Raw genomic sequence first — 19950 nt, forward strand, 5'->3', positions numbered from 1 at the left:
GCTTGGCTGATCCTTCAACTTGGAAGACAGGAACTCCCTGGAAGGCTGGGGATGGGGAAGGGGAGGGAGGGGGAGAAGTGAAGCCTGCTTGGGCAGGACATCCCTCTGCCTGTGTTGTAATGCTGACAGGAAGAGGCTGGCGGGGGAGCCAGGAAAAGAAGGACATTTTCAACCTAGCCTGCGTTGCTAAAATGAAACTAAAATAACCTAACTATGAAACGTTTCTAACATGAATTCTAAGATGTAACAGCCCTAAAATATCAAATAAGCATAGGTCCAAATAATTCACTGTTCATTCAGCAAATGGTAGCTCCTATTTCCTAATGTACTTGGGAATCCTATGTGGAAAGGAAAGGTTGAATGAATTTAATCCGTTTGCTGAATGTGATCTAATAAGCATATTAATGAACTGACTTGAGTGCAGAAAATTGCACATTTTTGGATGAAATACTTTTTGAGTCAAATAAATTCATTCCATCCTCATTCATTCCACTGTGAAAAGAGGCTAAATGCATCAGCATCCCAGCTGGTGGGCAAGTAAGGTTCCAAAAGCAAGTTAAAAAGAAATTCTTGTATACTGGAAGCCGAATCAGAAAACAGCTACAGTTCCAACCTTTTCCAGTTAAAAAAAAAAAAAAAAAAAAGCCCAGAGTCAATTAATCAAATGTACCATCACTTGGAAGCAATTACAGTAGCAGAGCGCTGTGTCAGGCTGCTTCTGCAGAGGGCTGTCTGCAGAGGAAGAGAGGGTTGAAGAACACCTAGCTGGAACGGGGGAGGGTAGGACCTCAGATTTACTTAAATATTCATGGGGCTTCCTCCATTTTAATCTTCTCCTTTTTAAAAGATGGCTGTTTCCCAGGCAGACAGCTCCCGGGGGAAAGAGATTCCCTGCTCCCTGGCAGAATTGGACTAACCTAGGGTGGAAGCCCCTCCGGGCACCAGGACTGTTCATAACTGACAGAGTGCTTCAAGCCGGCCCGCTGACTGCGTTTGGACCGGCTCTGGCTCCTTCGTACAGTACAATTGCTGGTTTCATTCCTCTCCTCTGCCTGGAAATAAGCAGGGAGCGCATAGGCTTCTTGCAAGAATGGAGTGTGAATGACGATGGGCTGGCTTGCCGTGGATGAGGAAATACCGCGCATTTGCAAGGCTTTGTCATTTCTAAGTTTTGATTCTTTAACCCCTGGATCTGCGGGGTTTTTCTGATCCTCTGGGGATTGCTCTCCTAGAACTGACTTCTTTCAAAGGGATTTGTGGATTGTGGCAAGAAGAGCCTCCAAAATGCCTGAGGCAAACTATTTGTTATCTGTATCTTGGGGGTATATCAAGGTGGGTCGATTTGATTGTGTTATGTGTCTGTGGTAGAATCTGATGCTTTACATCTGTCTGTTTTCTGTGGAGTAGAAGGTATCAGCAGTGATTGAATTTGTATATACATTTAATCCACTGGGGCTTCCTATGAAATAAGGACATGTTTTATTGCATCATATTTTAATGTACTGTAATGTGTTTCAAGCCTGTTTTTTTTTCCTCAACTGTGTTCTAAAAGGATGCTTCCCCCTCCCTTTCCTTTTCCCTTAAACTTTTCACTTCATCTGTTCTCACTGAATATGTTATCTCAAATTATATTTGGGGGAATATTCCCAATTTTAAAAAGTAGCAATATTTTCAAGTGAAATTATTTCGATCTTTATTAAAATTCCTTTTCCTGAACTTGCAACTTCAAAAGAAATCAACAATATTAAGACAATTTAAGAACATCTTTTATTTTTCTACAGTGACATTGGAATGAATTTCGAATTGAGAGGACATTAGGGTTTGTAGCATAGCTTTCGTTAATCTAATGAAATGGTCTGCACAGTTCCTAGAAAGTAAAGTTAGAAATACAGTGATCATTTGCTCTTTCCTAGACACTTAATGCCTTTTCTTCTCTCTATACACAGTTCAAAAGGATGCTGAACCGGGAGCTGACACACCTCTCGGAGATGAGCAGATCAGGGAACCAGGTGTCTGAATACATTTCAAACACGTTCTTAGGTAAGACACTCACAGGAAGCCCAATGACCTTCTCCAGGGTGAATTCCAACAACCTGTCAAGGGTATCCCTGTGAATTTGGAGTGAGGTTAGGCACAGAAGACAAATCCATCCAAGATAAGAGCTAAAGCCGATCTCTAAAGGCAAACAGTAAGCACAGGAAGGTAATGTTTTTGAAATGATAATACCTGTTGAAGAGGGCAGGCTATTACTGGTTGACTGCATTTACATGGCTGCATATTACCACACCCCTCCCTACAGGGACCCCCAGAGCATCTGAAGGTCCAGTGCCTAAGCCCAACAACTGTTATATCAGCATCTCTAAAACTGTAATTCTTTTTTTTTTTTTTTTCAATTCTTTCAGTTAACAAGGCTTTGAGACAGAAAGCTTTAGGGGGATGTGCTACCTCTGCCGAGGCCAGGAAAGGGTGTTCTGGAAATAATTTGACTGTTGCTCTGCTAGGTTATTTCTTAAGAATGGATGCTGGGTGTGTGTAGGGAGGCTTCCTGTCTAAGAGGCCTTGTCCTCTCTAAGCAGCACCATTGTCTTCTCATTCTGATCCTTGACTGTTCTCTGACATGCAGATGGTACTTAACACATAACACTGGTCATAGGTTTCCAGGGGTGGTCTTTAATTATTCCCCGGGTCTTGTTTGACTCTTAGGAATTTCTGATCTCAGGCTTCAAGGTAACTTTTGTATCATGAACCTCTTCTGCCTATTTTGCTTTAATGAGGCCTGCAGAATTGGGGATGTGTGTACCTCAACAATGCATGGGAAGCCTCTAGATTCTGATTCGGCTGGCTCTGAAATATCCTTGCTTATGCAGCCATTTTTCCAAGGAAATGACCCGTTTTTGCAGCTGAGCATCCTAGCTTCCTTTTTGGCACAGCCTCTTATTAAATGAACCTTTGCCTTGTTGCCTTATGGAACACAGTCTGCCTGCAGCTCTGTTTAAAAGGTAGTCCCATTTCTCTCAGTCGAAAGCAGTTCAACGCTGACAGCATATCACTCAGATTTCTCATCGGTACAGCATTACTGTGCAGCCCATGGTCATCCAGCAGATCTGCCAACTGCAGATGAGCAGGCAGAGGCCTTCCCCACCATGTGTGGGTGTCCTCCAGCACCTGCTGTCCCCAGCTACAGTTGCAACAACCTTTGACAGAGAACAAAGGAGAGGAATTTTTAAACATACCCAGTCTTCCAGAGGTGGCTGGAATATAAGCAAAGAGAAGGCATAACCCTTAGTCCTTTCCTTCCCCAGGCTTCCTCCTTTATCTCTGAACACAGGCATCATCCCCTCAGTGTCCCAGATACATATCTTGGTTCATGAAATGTTCGATTATTTTTCATAAGCTGGGGACTGTTTTCAGGACACTTGACAGGTGTTGACAGCAAGAGAGAAGAGTAAAGTCAGTGCTTTTATTTCCATATACATTGCATTTTCTAATCCCTGGGCCTCTAAGGGTTAAAGCTTCTCTCAGTGTCCTGGTTAAAGCTCCATGGAATCTCTGAGCACTTGGTCAGGTCAGGATGGAAGTAGTCTTCCCAGTGTCTCTCTAATGACTGCTTTCTAAGGATCAGAAAAAATAACTTACTGTCTCAAGTATTTTTTTTTTTTATTAGCACTGGCTATCAAGAAGGAGAGCTGATAAGTTTTTAGTTTCATTACTCTCCACCCTAGGACTAGACAAATATCTATTCTTCTGTGAATACTCCATTTGGTATCTAGGCACACTCCTTCAGGAAAACTTAGCTTCTCATTGTTCTAAAAACTAAATTATCCAGAGAAAAATTTTGAGGAGAGTTATTCAAATCTCATTCTTAGTAGTAGAAGGGTAGTGTGTGTATATATGCACTTGAATGTGTGCGTGGCAAATGAGAAGATTCTTAGAAAAACACAGTAAAAAGATACAAACACAAGAGGCACCAGCTGCTTCATCTGAAATATGGGAACCCCAGGAGAAACACAATTCTTCATGTCGTCCAACTTTGGCATTCTGAGTCTGCCACAGGCGGAGTTGCTCAGCAGCTTCCCTGAGACACACTTGACCCTCTGTAATGAGGCCCAGACTTGCAATTTGTACAGAAAATCAAAGCTTGCTTCTGAACCACAAATTCATGGGATGGGACTCTTAGCTCTGTCTTAGGGGGCAGGGAGTGTCACTGGCGGCCCATAAGGCCTCCCAGTGAACTGTCATACCTTCAGTGGACTTTAAGACCCTCCTGATACAATTTCCTCATGTACAGGAAACAGGATTGAAGTTAAGAAGAATGAAGGAATCTAACCAACATCACTGGGATAATGTTTTTTCTGAGGCAGAACTTACTCTACAGGCTTTTAGAAGTGAATACCAGATACCACCCTAATAGAAACTCTTAAGAGCTTAAGAAACAGAGTCCCATTTAAGGATATGATGTGGATACTATTTTGGATTTTTTTTCTTTAGAAATCAGGGTGGCTGGAAATAAAAATAAGGGATTAACAATTTCTAGTTATATAAAAAGCTTTGTTCTGAACATGGCATACATCGAAGAACACAATGAGATGACCATCTCCATTTAAGTTAAACTTAAAAACAATATTCTAACAAGAGTCAGAGGATATTAAAACCGGCTGTGCAGAAAGGAAGGAATCTCCTAACCCTGGCATCTGTGAAACTTGTCGAGATTTACCAGCTGAAAAGACAATGCTCAGATGGGATGCAGAAAGCCACGCAACAAGCCCGGGACCAATCTTGGCACTTAATACTGTTATATGATAATGAGCTTTCATGTTGCTGGGAAAAGTGGAATTTAGAATATCTAACCTCAGGAGAAGTGAATAGGGTATAGGTGGAGACCACTCATATAAAACAAGATTTTTTTTTAAGCATTATATTAAAAGCTAGTTAATATGTTTACAGGTACAGAACATTGTCTTTCTAAATTTACTTAACATCTCATCTCGAAAACTAGAACGTTCATGGCTTGAGGAAAATAATTTCAGAATTTTCATAACCACAGGATGCTGGGATCTAGCAAAGAAAATACTCCAAATTGTGCCACTCACAGTGTTAAATGATAAGCCCAGTTTTCCTGTCTGTTTTTTGCTTCTTGTTGGCATGCTGGCTGTGCGGTAGCCGGCGGTGCCCCCATCATATTCTGCCCCCTGGGAGTGTTACTCCACTGAGGGTTTCTTGCCATTTTTGAGTCTGTGCTTCAGGTTGTTTCCACAGCATGTTGGCTCAATGCTCGCCAGAGGAAATTCCGAAGAGGGAAGGCTGTCACTTGCTCCAGTGCTTGCTTAGGGGAACACCCAGGAATGTCGCTGGTACCCCTGTGAATAATGCTCTTCTTTATTGCCGTGTTCCAGACACAGCACTTGTTCTGCTCCGTTACTCATGGGTGCGGGGAACCTTTAATTAACCAACATCAGGAAAGCTGCTGGTCCCACCCGAGGTGCTGGACTCTGCAGAGGCACTGGGCAATCTATAAAACCCTTTTTCACCAAATGTGAAAAATGGTAGTTGGGGAAAGCGAGGGATATTGTGACCTTTCATTTTAGCAAAAAGTGGTGGTTATTAGCAATGAAGTGACAGAGAGAAAGGGAATTTCAAAATTAAAATAACATATAGTTTCCACACCAGACGCTGTGTGGCAGGCAAAAGATTTTTAACAGGCACCCCAAGGCCTGGGCTCTGGGCTATTAAACCACTGTGTACAAAGTAATTACAGAATAAATATCTGTTAACTGAGTTGTCCTTTGAGTTCAGACAAGTTGCTGACTTCATCTGAGAAATGAGTGTGGGATTATTATTTGTTCCCAAATCCCAAGTTCTGATCATCGAGACAGCAAGAGAATTTTTTTTTTTTAAATATTGATTTAGTAGAGCTGGGTGGGGTTCATAAATTTGTAATTTTTTTTTAAATTTTTTCAAATTTCTTCAGTGCTATTTGATACTAAATAGTTTGGAAACCTCTAAACTAATAGAAATGACTAAAATTCCTTTTCTAATCAAAAGTTATAGGCTTGTGAGCACCTAGAGGCCTTTCAGGGAGGCTGGGGATGGAAAATGCTAGGCTCCCCCAACAGCTGGGTGGTAAGCTGTGCGTGAAGCTGGCCCCATCTTGCTTTGCTTTGATGGAGTGTCTCCGGGGTCTGTAAGTAGACAGATGTCCCTGAGGAGGACACATGAGGATGCCATCATCTGCACGAGTTTAAAAGCAAATCATCTACATCCCAGCCTGCCATATGGAAGCATGCCATTCTCAAACAGGGATGTTGTTGCCGTACTGATTTTCACTGTGACAAGCACAGATAGATGTGGGTACTTCTGAAAGCCGAGTGAACTATTTCAAGGTAGAAGTGGGCCAGCAATGGAACCAATCATTCCCTTTCTGCACCCACAGGCATCCCTGTAGCAGGACAGAGGTGATGCATCTTCATAAGCACCCAGGATTCATCTCCCTACAATGGGAAATACAGTAGTTGATAGTTAATAGCAATATACAGGAAAGAGTCTACATGTAGATAGACATTTGTTTTTACTAATACTAGCTCTACAGTGACCTTGAAAATTTAAAAGAAAACTAACTGAGATTATTATCAATAGTTAATAAACATAAACATATTATGAACTAAAGTGCCTATTATGGATGAGAGGCCTTATTATTTATAAGCAGAATTAATAGGCACAAAACATGAAGAAATCAAATTATAATCTTTTCCCAAACCTCAAATGGTAATGAACCAAAGCTTTAAAGTAATTATCTGAATGTTACAAAACCATTTATTTTTCTAACATATATATCCTTATTTAAACTGAGCCTGGATGAAGCCATATGAATTTTTACATAGAAGAAAGAATAGAAATATGATAAAATGAGCAGAACAAAGTTTGCTTTTGTTAAACTGGGTCTGTCTTTTACAATGAATATTTTGTTGTCATTTGTTTTAAGATGGGATCTCATGTAGCCTAGGCTACCCTCAAATTCATTATGTAGCTCTTTGAACCCTTGTCCTCCTGTCTGTATGTCCTCTGTGCTGGGATGACAGGCCCATTCCATTTTATCCACTAATGAACATTTTATATTTATTTATTTATTTGGTTTTTGGTTTCTTTGAGATAGGTTTTCTCTGTGTAACAGCTCTGGCTGTCCTGGCACTTGCTTTGTAGAGAAGGCTGGCCTCGAACTCATAGAGATCTATCTGCCTCTACCTCCCAAGTGATGACCATTTTTATATATAAAAATACATTACTCACTTGAATGAAAAATATGTATATAAGTATTGATGCTCCATTTTGAAAATAAGAGTGTGATTCTGGGTAACACTGAAAACAGAAAAACTGGCTTGGGTCTGTCTTATCTCTGCCACTTCTTAGATATGTTACTTGCTCCTCTGGACCTTAGTTTACTTCTGCAGAAATGTGAAACAACAACTCATATAACTCTCACCTGCTTCTCAGGACCATCTATAGGTCCAGTGAAATTTAAACCCCAATATACATGGTTCAAGTTGTTCTGAATATGTTTATATGCTCACTGGCACATGTGTGCTCAAAAGCATGTTCACTGTTCTGTTGCAGACAAGCAGAATGATGTGGAGATCCCATCCCCCACCCAGAAGGACAGGGAGAAGAAGAAGAAGCAGCAGCTCATGACCCAGATAAGCGGGGTGAAGAAACTGATGCACAGCTCAAGCCTGAACAACACAAGCATCTCACGCTTCGGAGTCAACACAGAAAACGAAGATCATCTAGCCAAGGTGTGCATAAGCAGGGCATGTGTGCATGTACACACACACACACACACACACACACACACTCATGCATACCCCATTCACTCTTTAGGAAAGAGGGATCACATACGTTTTGTGGTTGAGTTTTATGATGAGGAAACCAATATATCCCTTTTGTCCATTGCTGGAGCACTGAACTGAAGTCCTTCCATACCAAAAGACTGTGCCTTTGTCCTGAGTATAGACTCATTAATGCAGAGTTCCTTGTGGATACAGCATCCTGTTGTGGGAGACACAGAAAGTCCCAGGACAGACTGGGCTACATTATTCCAGAGGACAATGGAAGAAAGCGTGTCAGGCACCAGTGGGAATGTCGTCCATGATTGGCAGGGCTAACAATAACATGAGGAGCCAGTGACAGTGCTGACCCCTATGCCCAAACCCAGCAGTGGAGGAAGGGACAGAAAATGTTCATTCCTTCCGTAGGAGGCTGCACAGATGCTGCTAAGGTCCTTGCAGCCTAGTCAAAGGATGAAGTAAGGTTCCTTTGAGCAAAACTTCTTCCGTGAGGCCTTCTGAAAATTGCCATTAGAGAAAAATTGATTAAACATTGGTCTAATACTCCAGGGAAGTTATTAAAAATGAAGTAAACTATTCCCTCAAGCAGATAATTTTAGGAATAATCTCACAGCAAAGGTCTGAATGATGTTCCTTCCAGGTCTGTGTGTAGCTCATTCACCCTAAGCTATAACCCATGCCAGGCAGTTAATGCTAAGTCAGGGTTGAGTTCTACACACTCTGGAAGCTGAATCTCCCTGACCTGACTTCAGGGATAATAATCAAAGGGTGGAAGAATTTCCTGGACACAGTTATATAGCTGTTGCTGACAGGTCATCAAGTAGCAAGAGGAGAGACAGAAGACCAGGACCAGCAGCCTGGGCTCATTTGAGCGGCCTTAGAAAGCAGCATCAGTTGAAGACTGGTGTTTGGCAAGTATAGGTCAGCAACTAATTTATAAATACAAACACACTTGGGCATTTCTTTACAAAAGAATGTATAGAAACCTGCAGTTACCACATAGAAAATATCCAGCCCACCACTCTCAGATTCTTGTGCAACCAGACACTCTAAACAGATACATGTAAGACTCGGCAGCCAATTTTATCCAAATAAAATCTTTTAAAATATTTTAAAGCATTAAAAAAATAAAACTACTATTCTTAAATTCCTCTAATTTTGATTGCAGGAGCTGGAAGACCTGAACAAATGGGGCCTTAACATTTTCAACGTGGCTGGGTACTCACATAATCGGCCCCTCACGTGCATCATGTATGCCATATTCCAGGTGAGGAAGCTAGAGCAAACACTGGTTATCCAGGAGCTCGGCTCTTTATATTTTATATCTCAGGGGTTTTTTTGTGGTAATTTTCTCCCCATTTTTGGACATTAACTTATTCATGCCTTAACCCATTTCACTACACAGGAAAGAGACCTTCTAAAGACCTTCAAAATCTCATCCGACACCTTTGTAACCTACATGATGACGTTAGAAGACCATTACCATTCTGATGTGGCATATCACAACAGCCTGCATGCTGCTGATGTGGCCCAGTCAACCCACGTTCTCCTTTCTACGCCAGCATTGGACGTGAGTAGTTACAATATGTTTTGTATACCTATTCATCCTTTTTTTAAAAGTACCATAGATGTACAATACATTTACAAAAAAAAAAGATGCAATTAAGTAACCCTGAGTACTAGAACAGCTTCTTTGGTAGCTGTGGCATTCACCAATTAGGGGTGGTTATTAAAAATAAGTTATGCATCTACTTTCCTTGTTTTTCAGTATCAGTGTAATGTTCTTTTTTCCATTTCTGCCTTTGTGCTTTATGGTGATAAATAGAGTCTTATGCTTAATTAAATCAACATCCTGAGCTACTATATACATCAGCAGTGCCTCTGTCAACAAGAGCTAAATGTGGTACTTGAAGCAGATGAAACTGAAGAGTGAGACAGGTACATTGGATGTGGAGTTAATGGGCTCTTTCAAACCCACAGGCTGTCTTCACAGACCTGGAGATCCTGGCTGCCATTTTTGCAGCTGCCATCCATGATGTGGACCATCCCGGAGTCTCCAATCAGTTTCTCATCAACACAAGTGAGTTTACCACTGCAAAGTCATTCCAGATCATTTTGTGATTCACTGCACTTTTTTCCTCCTAATGTTTTCATTATGGGTAATAACAAGGGCAATAATGAGGTAATCCCTCCATCCCATGAAAATTGCTCAGGCCTTTCCTGGATACTATGTCTAGCTTGTCAACACAGGGTTGGAGGTACATGGAGAACTTGGAGAGGGTCATGGCAAACCATTAAAAACAACTCAAAAGTTTGGAAAAATACAATATGGAAAGAAAGAATAACAGATTTGGAGTTTCCCATCAAGACTAAGAAAGCTTGGGGACAGTAACTCTCAGTCTCCTTTGAGGTTAACCTACACAACCTAGTAAGCCATGAGTGTCCCTCTACCCAAGAAGACAGACAGAGATACTGGGCCTGAATGTGGCAGCCTTCATGTTATAGAAGTAATACTCCCTAAGGAACACTGGAGTAGGTCTCTACAATTCAGGAGGAAGGGTCATTAAAAGGTCCACACATTCTCTTCCATCTGTACTGCTTTGACTAAAGACTGGTGTGCAGCCAAGGGAAGGACCTAGTTAGGATCTGTAGCTATCCCCAGGGCTTTATCATGCTCAACCCATTTGATTTTTCATGCTATTGAACATTAATTCATTGTCTCAGTTAATGCCCCATGTCTATGTGCTGAAAGCCCAAGTACATTTGCTCTTGATAATACTGTTATCCCATTTTGGTCATGATTGACATCCAGTGCTGGCAGTTTTATAAAAGTGCTCTATGAGCTTCCTGCTAGAAGAGGCCTTCTGTTGTTTATCTTTGTCTTTATGTTCAAAATATCTGAGTATCCCAAGCTTGGGGCACATTGGTTTTCTTTTTCATTTTTAACATTTTATTCTTCTAATGAAAAAAATCAACAACATAAACTTTGAGTACCTGCTTCTTTGCATGGGTTAGTTTAGTAAATTTAGCATGCTGATAATTTGTTTCTCAAGGGAAATATAGTTATCTATAGTACTGAGACATATAAAACATGTTAGTAAATCTGTGCCCTTGACTACAATGTTAGCAGAACAAGGGGGCTTGGCTGACTTCAGAGAAAGTGATGGTCTATGAGAGAGACCACTAGTGTACACTAGGAATGTACTGCATTAATTGGCTGTTATTCTTGGTTAGAGATAAAACTTGATTTAATGAGTTTGATGACCATATTCCTGGGTACAAAACTGTGTCAAACAAAATATATAAAGAGCAGAGTGGAAGTTGTAGTTTGGGTACCTAAGCATTGCAGTTTCTGGTATAGAAACTCAGAAAACAGAAGCTCAGGAACAGAAAATTCAATATCAACATACTTGAGAAGAGTATTCATACTTAGTTGCCATATTTATATAAACATCCAAAAGCTACATTATTAGGGTAAAATAAGATTTTATAGCAACACATTATCTTTTGTAAAAATCAGAACTCACAATTGTCAGAGGATGGGAGCATATATGAAAGTGAGTATAGTCTGAAAATCTTAATACATTTGATAATGCTTCACAGCATTTTCATCTCATTTCTTTTCAAAACACAAAATTCATGATGACTTAAAGGAAATTGTCAACTGAAATGAAAATACAGTTTATCTGATGTCAAATTCTTCATCTCATGTGAGAAAGAGAGAGAAGGTGCTTTAAGACTGAATTTTAATGAAAGAGCAAACTCATGTAGTAATATCTCCAAGAATCACTTTTTGCTCTGCTTCCTTAGTATGCAATGACCTATGGATGATAGCTCTTGAAATGATGTAAAAAGAGATATATCTAATTTCACATTGAAGTAACACCAGTGTATGGATTATACAGTTTTATGGCATTTTTTATTTTCATCATTTTTCTTTTATTAGATTCAGAACTTGCTTTGATGTATAATGATGAATCTGTGTTGGAAAACCACCACCTTGCTGTGGGATTCAAACTGCTACAAGAGGAACATTGTGACATCTTCCAGAATCTTACCAAGAAGCAACGCCAGACACTCAGGAAAATGGTGATTGACATGGTAAGATGCTAGCCTGCATTTATCACTTACATTTGCCATTTTCTCTCATCGACTGACTTGATGAAAAATTTTAATTCTGTCTTTACCCAAGGTGTTAGCCACTGATATGTCTAAACATATGAGCCTGCTGGCAGACCTCAAAACCATGGTAGAAACCAAAAAGGTGACAAGTTCGGGTGTTCTCCTTCTGGACAACTACACTGACCGGATCCAGGTATCTGATGTTTTAACACAAAGGGAAACCAAACAAAAGCAAGCAGTATTTAGAAAAAGAAAACAGAAATTTGGTTAGTTGCATGACCTAGGATGCTACTATACCTTTGGCATATTTTTAAAGAGTTTAACTTTTCATTTGTAAAGAAAACAATACTGTACTCATTGAATTGCTTAGTTCTAAAATTGAGTTGCAATGTCTATTTGTTACAGAACATATGTGACTATTGGTCCCCAAAGCTCACATTTGAATATAAATCCCACCAACTAGGAGTTTGTTAGGTCTAAACAAATTGTCATCAGCTGGTCTTCTTCCGCACATGGAACATCTAGAAGTAATTACTGTAGGCCATTCTTTGCATTCTTTCCAAACTGAGGAAAGAAATGTTAGCAGAATTTGACTTTTAATACCCCTTCCAGTTTTTAAACTTAAAAACTGTCAGTCGGGGAAAATACATGCTCCTTTTGGGGGCTGTAATGGTAAATAACCAACCATGGCCAGCACCGTTGAAATACTGCTCTTTTGATGGGTGGATTGTAATTATATTCAACTAAAATGTTCTTGGTACAAAGTGTACTGGGATGAGAGGGATAAGATGTTCTGGTGGTATTTATGCTTAGTTTTATAGGATTTTCCAAAACTTGATCATTTCAGGTCCTTCGCAACATGGTACACTGTGCAGACCTAAGCAACCCCACCAAGTCCTTGGAATTGTATCGGCAATGGACAGATAGAATCATGGAGGAGTTTTTCCAACAAGGAGACAAAGAACGGGAGAGAGGAATGGAGATTAGTCCAATGTGTGATAAACACACAGCTTCTGTGGAAAAATCCCAGGTATTTATACTGAGATTTTTTTTTCAATGTTTTTATGAACTCTACCAATGATACTACTGGAGAGTTCTATCTAATTCCTTTCTTTTAGCTAGTGTGTGTGTGTGTGTGTGTGTGTGTGTGTGTGTGTGTGTGTGTGTATGTGATGATAAAGAGGCAATTGCACATTTAATCCCATTATAATTATTCATTTGTCTTCTCCATTCATGGCCTCACAGGTGGGGGATTAAGCAAATTTTACAGTTGTCCGTGACCTTATCAGAGCCAGTGGACACATGAATACCTGTACCCTCTATCCCACTGCCTAGATTTCTCCTAGTCTCCTGTCCATCTAGGAGTTCAACTCCTCCTCTGTGCTTTCTCTTCCATAGCCTGCTTAGACAAACAGTGTCACCATGACCAAAGATGATAAAAAGCCCCACCTTTGCAATGAAACGACAAGTATCTTCCCAGTGTAAGGCAAAGGAAAAAAGGACAAAACAAACAAATAAACAACTGTCCTTTGGGTCCAGTTTGCGAACTTCTTGATGACCCGGTTGCCCTCTCCATCATGTGGACAGGTCTCCCCAAGTACTATGATGTCATCAGCCACACTGTTCATACACTGTTCATTCATGGGCTCTGTTAAATTTTGTATGTCTGATTCAACAAGTAAACCTCTAACTAGAAGTTCATAGGATCTGGGGAGTTTTCTCATCCCAGAACCCAAAGAATAAACAACTAGCGATGACCTTTCATGGAAGTCTGAAGCATTTCTTACTAAAAGCAAAGCAGGCAAAGAAAGCAAATGACTGATGTGCTATGTTACTCACAGTCGTTCATGCTTGGGAGCTTGTTTCTAGTCCCTGAAAAACACTTTGAAAATGGCCTCTAAAATCCATTGAACTATATATAAAGAGATAAGATAGGAAAGGGAGTGGGGGAGCAAAGTAGTATCTGAATCATCTAGCCAAATTCTTGTAACCAAGGCAGATCAGAGATACCCTGACTTTATGTCTTGTTCATTAAGTTAGGGAAGAACCACTGAAAAGCATATAATACACACACACATACACACACACACACACACACACACACACACACACACATATGCATACACATACCCCCACACACATACACACATACACATAACCATGTACACACACACATAGAAACAGGGTGGGATGAGACAGAAACTCACATATGAACAACGTTCTTATATATACACAATTTGAATATCTTAAATGACTGGCCACATACCAGAATATTGATAAAGGAAGGTTTCCAGTAGAGTGAAAAGATAACAACATCATATCCCCAAAAGAACCTAGCTCATCTTCCTCTTGATCCCAACTCAACATCTCTCCAAGCCCCACCCCCACCATGACAGGGGAATTCCATTCCCTCATTCAGTGGTGCCTGTTCTCTCTCTACCTGCCCCAACCCCCAGTGTTTCCTGTTTGTCTGACAGGGAGGTCAGCTTCAGGCCACTTAGCTAGCTCCTGCAGGATGCATAGCTCCTGCATAGCTCCTGCAGGATGCATAGCTCCTGCATAGCTCCTGTGTAAAGCACAACAAAGCCACGGTCTTGGATTTATGCTCCTGCACATGGGCAAAAGGAACTGCTTAATTGTTTTTATTTTCCTTCTTTCTACTGATGGAAATGACTATGTGCTCTATGGATCCTAAACAATAGCAGTCATACCCACAGAGGAGATATTTGTTTGTTTAGGGTTTGAATTGTTTTCAAGTATTTTATTATTACTATTATTGTTGTTGTTTTATTTTAAACAGTCTTCTGCAAAGCAAAGGCTTAAGAAGTTCCAGAATAGTGGAGGGCAATAGCATATTTTAGAGTTATTGGGGAGAAAATGTGGAATCAGAACACTTCAGATTTGGGGCTTCCTTCAGAAAATGACTCACAGAATCTGAGTAGTGTCAAAGTCATTTCAAGTTGCATCCAGACTTAGCTGGCAAACATGAAAGGAAAAACAGTATGTCGTGATAAGATGAACACAGGCTTTGGAATCAGACAAAGTGGAGACTAAGCGCCACAGCAACCACTTATGAGTTACATGACCTCCGTACCACGTTTAGTCTCTGTGAGTCTCAGTTTCCTCCCTTGTAAACAGTGGGCAACAATAAGTTGCAGGATTAAGAGGCGTTTGCCCATATTGTATATAGTACGGGGCCTACCATAGAGCAAGCCCTCAAATAAACAAAATCTATTGGTCCCCTTGGTTAGTCTTCTTTCTTTACCTAGAAACGAAGACAATATGCTTGGTTCAAGGGCCCGTGCAGTAACAGATGTGTGGTTCTCTTTTCCTCCAGGTTGGTTTCATTGACTACATTGTCCATCCACTGTGGGAGACCTGGGCAGACCTGGTTCAGCCTGATGCTCAAGACATTCTGGACACACTAGAAGATAATAGGAACTGGTACCAGAGCATGATACCCCAGAGCCCCTCCCCACCCCTGGATGAGAGGAGCAGAGACTGCCAGGGTCTTATGGAGAAGTTTCAGTTTGAACTGACCCTTGAAGAAGAGGATTCTGAAGGACCAGAAAAAGAAGGAGAGAGCCACAACTACTTCAGCAGCACAAAGACACTTTGTGTGATCGACCCAGAGAGCAGGGGTTCCCTGGAAGAGACTGACATAGACATTGCGACAGAAGACAAGTCCCCCATCGACACATAATCTCCTTTTGTGTGAAGAGAACATTCCACCCTTGACAAGCATGCCAGCTGAGTGGTAGGGCCAGCCTACCATGTCCAAGGCCTGCACAGGACAAAGGCCACCTGGCCTTTCCAGTTACTTGAGTTTGGAGCCAGAATACAAGGCCGTGAAGCAAATAGCTGTCCCGTGCTGCCTTGCCTTGCCTGCAAGCTTGGCGAAGACCCGCAGTTGTATGTGGTAGTAGAGGCAGTTCCCATCACAGCTAAATGGCTTGAAAACAAAGGACACCAAGCTGAGAGCTTGCTCTGCACTAGGTGTTGGGAAGCTGTCCCAACAGGTGACTGAACTCACTCACAACTTTATTTACAAATCTCACCCACCCCGTTGTCTGCCAACCTGTGTGCCTTTTTTGTAAAATGTTTTCGTGTCTTTGAAATGCCTGTTGACTATCTAGAGTTTAGTACCAACTTCTATACAGACACGTGTTTAATTCTGACACAAACATTTTTTTGAGTCTTTCTGGAAAAAACACAAACAAAAGGAAAGAAAACAGTCTCCCTTCTTTCTTGGGCAATATCTTTGGCTTTACTCCAGTTAACTTTTGCAAACAGACAGGAAAGATGCACATCCAACCACATGCTACTTCCTTCTCTTTGTCCAATCTGACTCCACCGTGGTCCCTGCAACTTAGATGTCTGCCTGCTCGGAGCAATTTTCCCCTGTGAAATTTCTCTGCTTTGCTCTTTGAAACTGATGGAGAAAGCTGAACAAGCTAGGAGGCCTGGGCGGGGGAGGAGCTGTGGTGTTGGCCATCAGTCTAGGTAGGCCGTGTGTGCTGCTGTGTCCCAGTCTCCATGCCTCTGGGAGATGCACACCACTTGCCACCCCTTCCCTCTCGCCTCTCTTCACTCACGTGTACTACTCTCAACCTAAACCTGCCGTGTCTCTGCCGTTGCACTGCCTTCCTGCACTAACACTTCTCTCTCGTCCTGTTTATAACCATGTATTTATTACATAATGTACATATTGTAATGTTTTATAAGTTATTAATTTATATCTCTAACATTGCCTGCCAATGGTGGTGTTAAATTTGTGTAGAAAACTCTGCCTAAGAGTTGCAACCTTTTCTTGTAATGTTTTGTATTGTGTATTATATAATCCCAACGTTGCGTAAGAGAGACGTGAAGCCCCATTAGCAAGGAGGACGGGAATGGCCATTGTTCCAAGGGTCTGCCCTTTCCTTATCTGAGTCCCTAGTTCTGCTCAACCCTTTGGTGACCTGGTTTTGCAAACAGGATTCTCATATTAGATACTAAATGGTTTATACTGAGGTTTATTTTGTATAGTTTGATAGGGGCTGGGAACACGGGGATGTAGTTTTTACCCATGTTCTCTCCAAGTCTCTGTCTGCACGAGTTGGGTTGTTACTGGGCTCTGCTCTAATTGTGGCTTTGGTTCTAAAAACAACACTACATTTGCTCACAGATGATGCTGAGTGTTCCCAAACTACTGACTTGGAAGAGCTAGCCTCCATACTGCTCACAAGCAGGGGAGTCATGTTCAAATTCATCATGAAAGGAAACAATGAGACAATGTGAATTTTTATTGTAGAATGTGAACCGATGTCGTAAATTATACAAATGTGAAGCTTCTGATAACACTTGTTAGGCCTCTTCCTGGTGTCAGTTTCAGTCTGTAAAATACGTGTCATGCTTCAGTTCGGCCTTGTGACAATAGTTAAAGAAAATGGCACAAATGTGCATGACCAATGGGTTCGTATGTCTGTAACACTGCGTTGTTCCAGGTAGACATTATATTGTTCTCAAAAGTTTCTCACGATGTATGTTATAATATTATTACTATTATATATTGTGCTCAAATGCATTCTTAAGAGACTTTTATATGAGCTGAATAAACAAAAGCATGAATAGATGAGATTGTAGGTCCATTCATTCTGTGGTCAGTTCTAATGCATTAAAGCAGGGTTTTCTTTTTCTTCCCCTTCTTGATGTCACAAAAAAAAAAAAAAGCAAGCTTCTTTGCTCATCCAAATCACAACTAAAGTTTCAGATTTTCTGTGTCCAAAAAATCCCAAGGCTCAAACATATCATTCCCTTCTCAGGCGACAATGTTCACGTAGCTCCTTGGCACAGGGAGGAGTGTGGTGAAGGCTAACAAAAAAAAGAAAAAAAAACCCACTTTGTTCATCTTGAATCATTTCCTTCTCCCTCCTTAGAATTCTGAAGAGTTTAACATGTTAGGTAAGCAAAAGGCATCCTCAGCCGGGCTGGGTGAGCTGGAACAGTGACTCAGAATCATAGTACGTTAGCTTAATGCAAAGAAACCTGTTGATTTGTTGGACACACAAGAAATCTGAGGTGATTCCAAAAGAGTCACCTTAGACCATAACCCTCAGAGCACATGGAGAAGTTCACAGCCTCCCCAGGAGTCTGTCTAGTCTTTTGTTGGTAGGGTTGTGGTATTCTGAAAAGAGGTGTTTAAATGTTATGAAGTCTTAAACTCATTATTTAACAATAAGTCATTGTGAGTGTGTGTGTGTGTGTATGTGAGTGTATGTGTATATGTGTATGCATGTGTGTGTATGTATGTATGTGTGTGTACGTGTATGTGTATGCTTGTGTGTGTATGTGTTTGTATGCTTGTGTGTGTATGTGTTTGTATGCTTGTGTGTGTATGTGTGTGTGCTTATGCATGTGTATGTGTGTGTGTGTGTGAGTGTGTGTGTGTGTGTGTGTGTGTGTGTGTGTGTGTGTAGAAGTAACAAATAATCAGTGGCTGGTTCTTACTAACTTAGCCACAGAGAAGTGGCCTGTGATCCAGTAAAGAATGTATGCTGGAACAATTCCCTGAGGAAGAGGACATTACCAAATTTCTCTAGAAAATCAAAAGCTGGCCTGTTGTTTTTAGCCAGGACTTCTCCACCACCCTATTTCTGATTGAACATTACCATCAGATACAATGACAAAAGTGAACTGGTTACAAGAGTTTATATAAAAATTATAATTGATAACTATAGTTATAAACATGGTCTATTCTGTTTCCTACTGAGGGAGTCCTTAGCATGGAAAAATGTATGTGTTTTTAATACTGTTTGGGCCCTATTCTCCTCGAGACCCCGAACAGACTCTTTTAATTCTCTCCAGGTGATATAGTAATGTAGGGATAGTGCAGGGAGCCGTTGCCTCAGTCCCCGAGCTGTGTTGGCCTGGAGCCATCACGTGACCCCTCCGTGACCCTAGCATGGTGTGCTCAGAGTGATAATTTTTCAGCAGTAATTCTGGATGTGTCCTAGTCTGATTTTCCCACTGACTTCTCATTTAATTTCTTGTTTTAAAATTCATTTATTTATATGTTAGGTGTATTGGTGTTTTGTCTGCACATAGGTCTGTGCACTAAATACATACCTGGTGCCCACAGAGCCAGAAGAAGGCAAACACCAGGTACTCTGGGACTGGAGTTACAGACAGTTGTGAGTCATGATGTCAGGCCTCGCGTGGAAGAGCAGCCAGTGTTCTTCACAGTAGAGCCATCTCTCCAGCCCCTCACCTAACTGCCTGGCCAGCTGGGGCTCCACAATTTCACTCATTTCCTACAAGAAGTCTCAAGAAGAACCAGGCCATACTTTAGACATCCAAGCCAATGGCAGCTTTGAGGGCAAGAACCGCACTGGGTGCTTACTCCTCTGTTCTCACATTCCCGGCACCACACGTTTGTTGGGTAAATCTGGATATTGAAAACTATAAGAGACTAGATCATAGGCAGAGGTGAGGAATGTACACTCCAGGCACTCCACCTCTCAGTTTCTCTCAGTTACAATGGCCTTTTTTCAGAGCCGTTCCCTCACTCAATCCTTCACACTTGGAAGAGGAGGGCTCAGTGATGTTTATTGAACCAATCTCACAATTTCATGGTAGAAGAAATAGCTTTTATTGAAATAGCTTTTCGAGTGTATCCATCTCCTTGGGTTTCTTGGGGGTAAAGAATACAATACACTGAGGAAAACCCTTTTGAAAACCTATTTTCATGGCCTTTTCCTTGACTGTTCCTAACCATGGGCATGTGTGTACTAATATTTCTTACCCTGAACTTTCTCATCATATTAAACTAACATAGACAACTACAGGAAGAATCAGATAGAAGATTACATACAATGGGTGATCAACAAAACTTTTTCACCTAGATATATTATATACCCAAAGATGGAAGGATACATATTCAAATACATTTGAAAAATCACCTCTGACTTTGAAAAGCACAAATCAAAACTACATTTTGAATAACTTGGGG

At 41.0% G+C, this 19950-nt stretch overlaps 1 protein-coding gene across 5 annotated transcripts in view; it reads left to right on the forward strand.

Annotated features, from left to right (window-relative positions):
- The window catches only part of Pde4b (phosphodiesterase 4B), a 558016-nt gene extending 540439 nt beyond the window's left edge, over window positions 1-17577 (forward strand). For 4 of the 5 annotated variants that reach the window (XM_028887423.2, XM_028887463.2, XM_028887439.2 and 1 more), the window contains 9 exons: window positions 1947-2040; window positions 7609-7787; window positions 9007-9105; window positions 9244-9408; window positions 9819-9918; window positions 11785-11939; window positions 12031-12153; window positions 12808-12990; window positions 15298-17577. In XM_028887423.2, coding sequence (XP_028743256.1) covers window positions 1947-2040; window positions 7609-7787; window positions 9007-9105; window positions 9244-9408; window positions 9819-9918; window positions 11785-11939; window positions 12031-12153; window positions 12808-12990; window positions 15298-15663 — 1464 coding nt within the window. In that variant the 3' untranslated portion in view covers window positions 15664-17577. Of the gene's footprint in view, window positions 1-129; window positions 1333-1946; window positions 2041-7608; window positions 7788-9006; window positions 9106-9243; window positions 9409-9818; window positions 9919-11784; window positions 11940-12030; window positions 12154-12807; window positions 12991-15297 lie in introns of those variants that run through there. The other variant, XM_028887455.2, reaches the window with a different exon arrangement.
- The last annotated feature ends 2373 nt before the right edge of the window (window positions 17578-19950 follow it).

This window comes from Peromyscus leucopus, chromosome 2 (genome assembly GCF_004664715.2).
Source record: "Peromyscus leucopus breed LL Stock chromosome 2, UCI_PerLeu_2.1, whole genome shotgun sequence".
NCBI lineage: Eukaryota > Metazoa > Chordata > Mammalia > Rodentia > Cricetidae > Peromyscus > Peromyscus leucopus.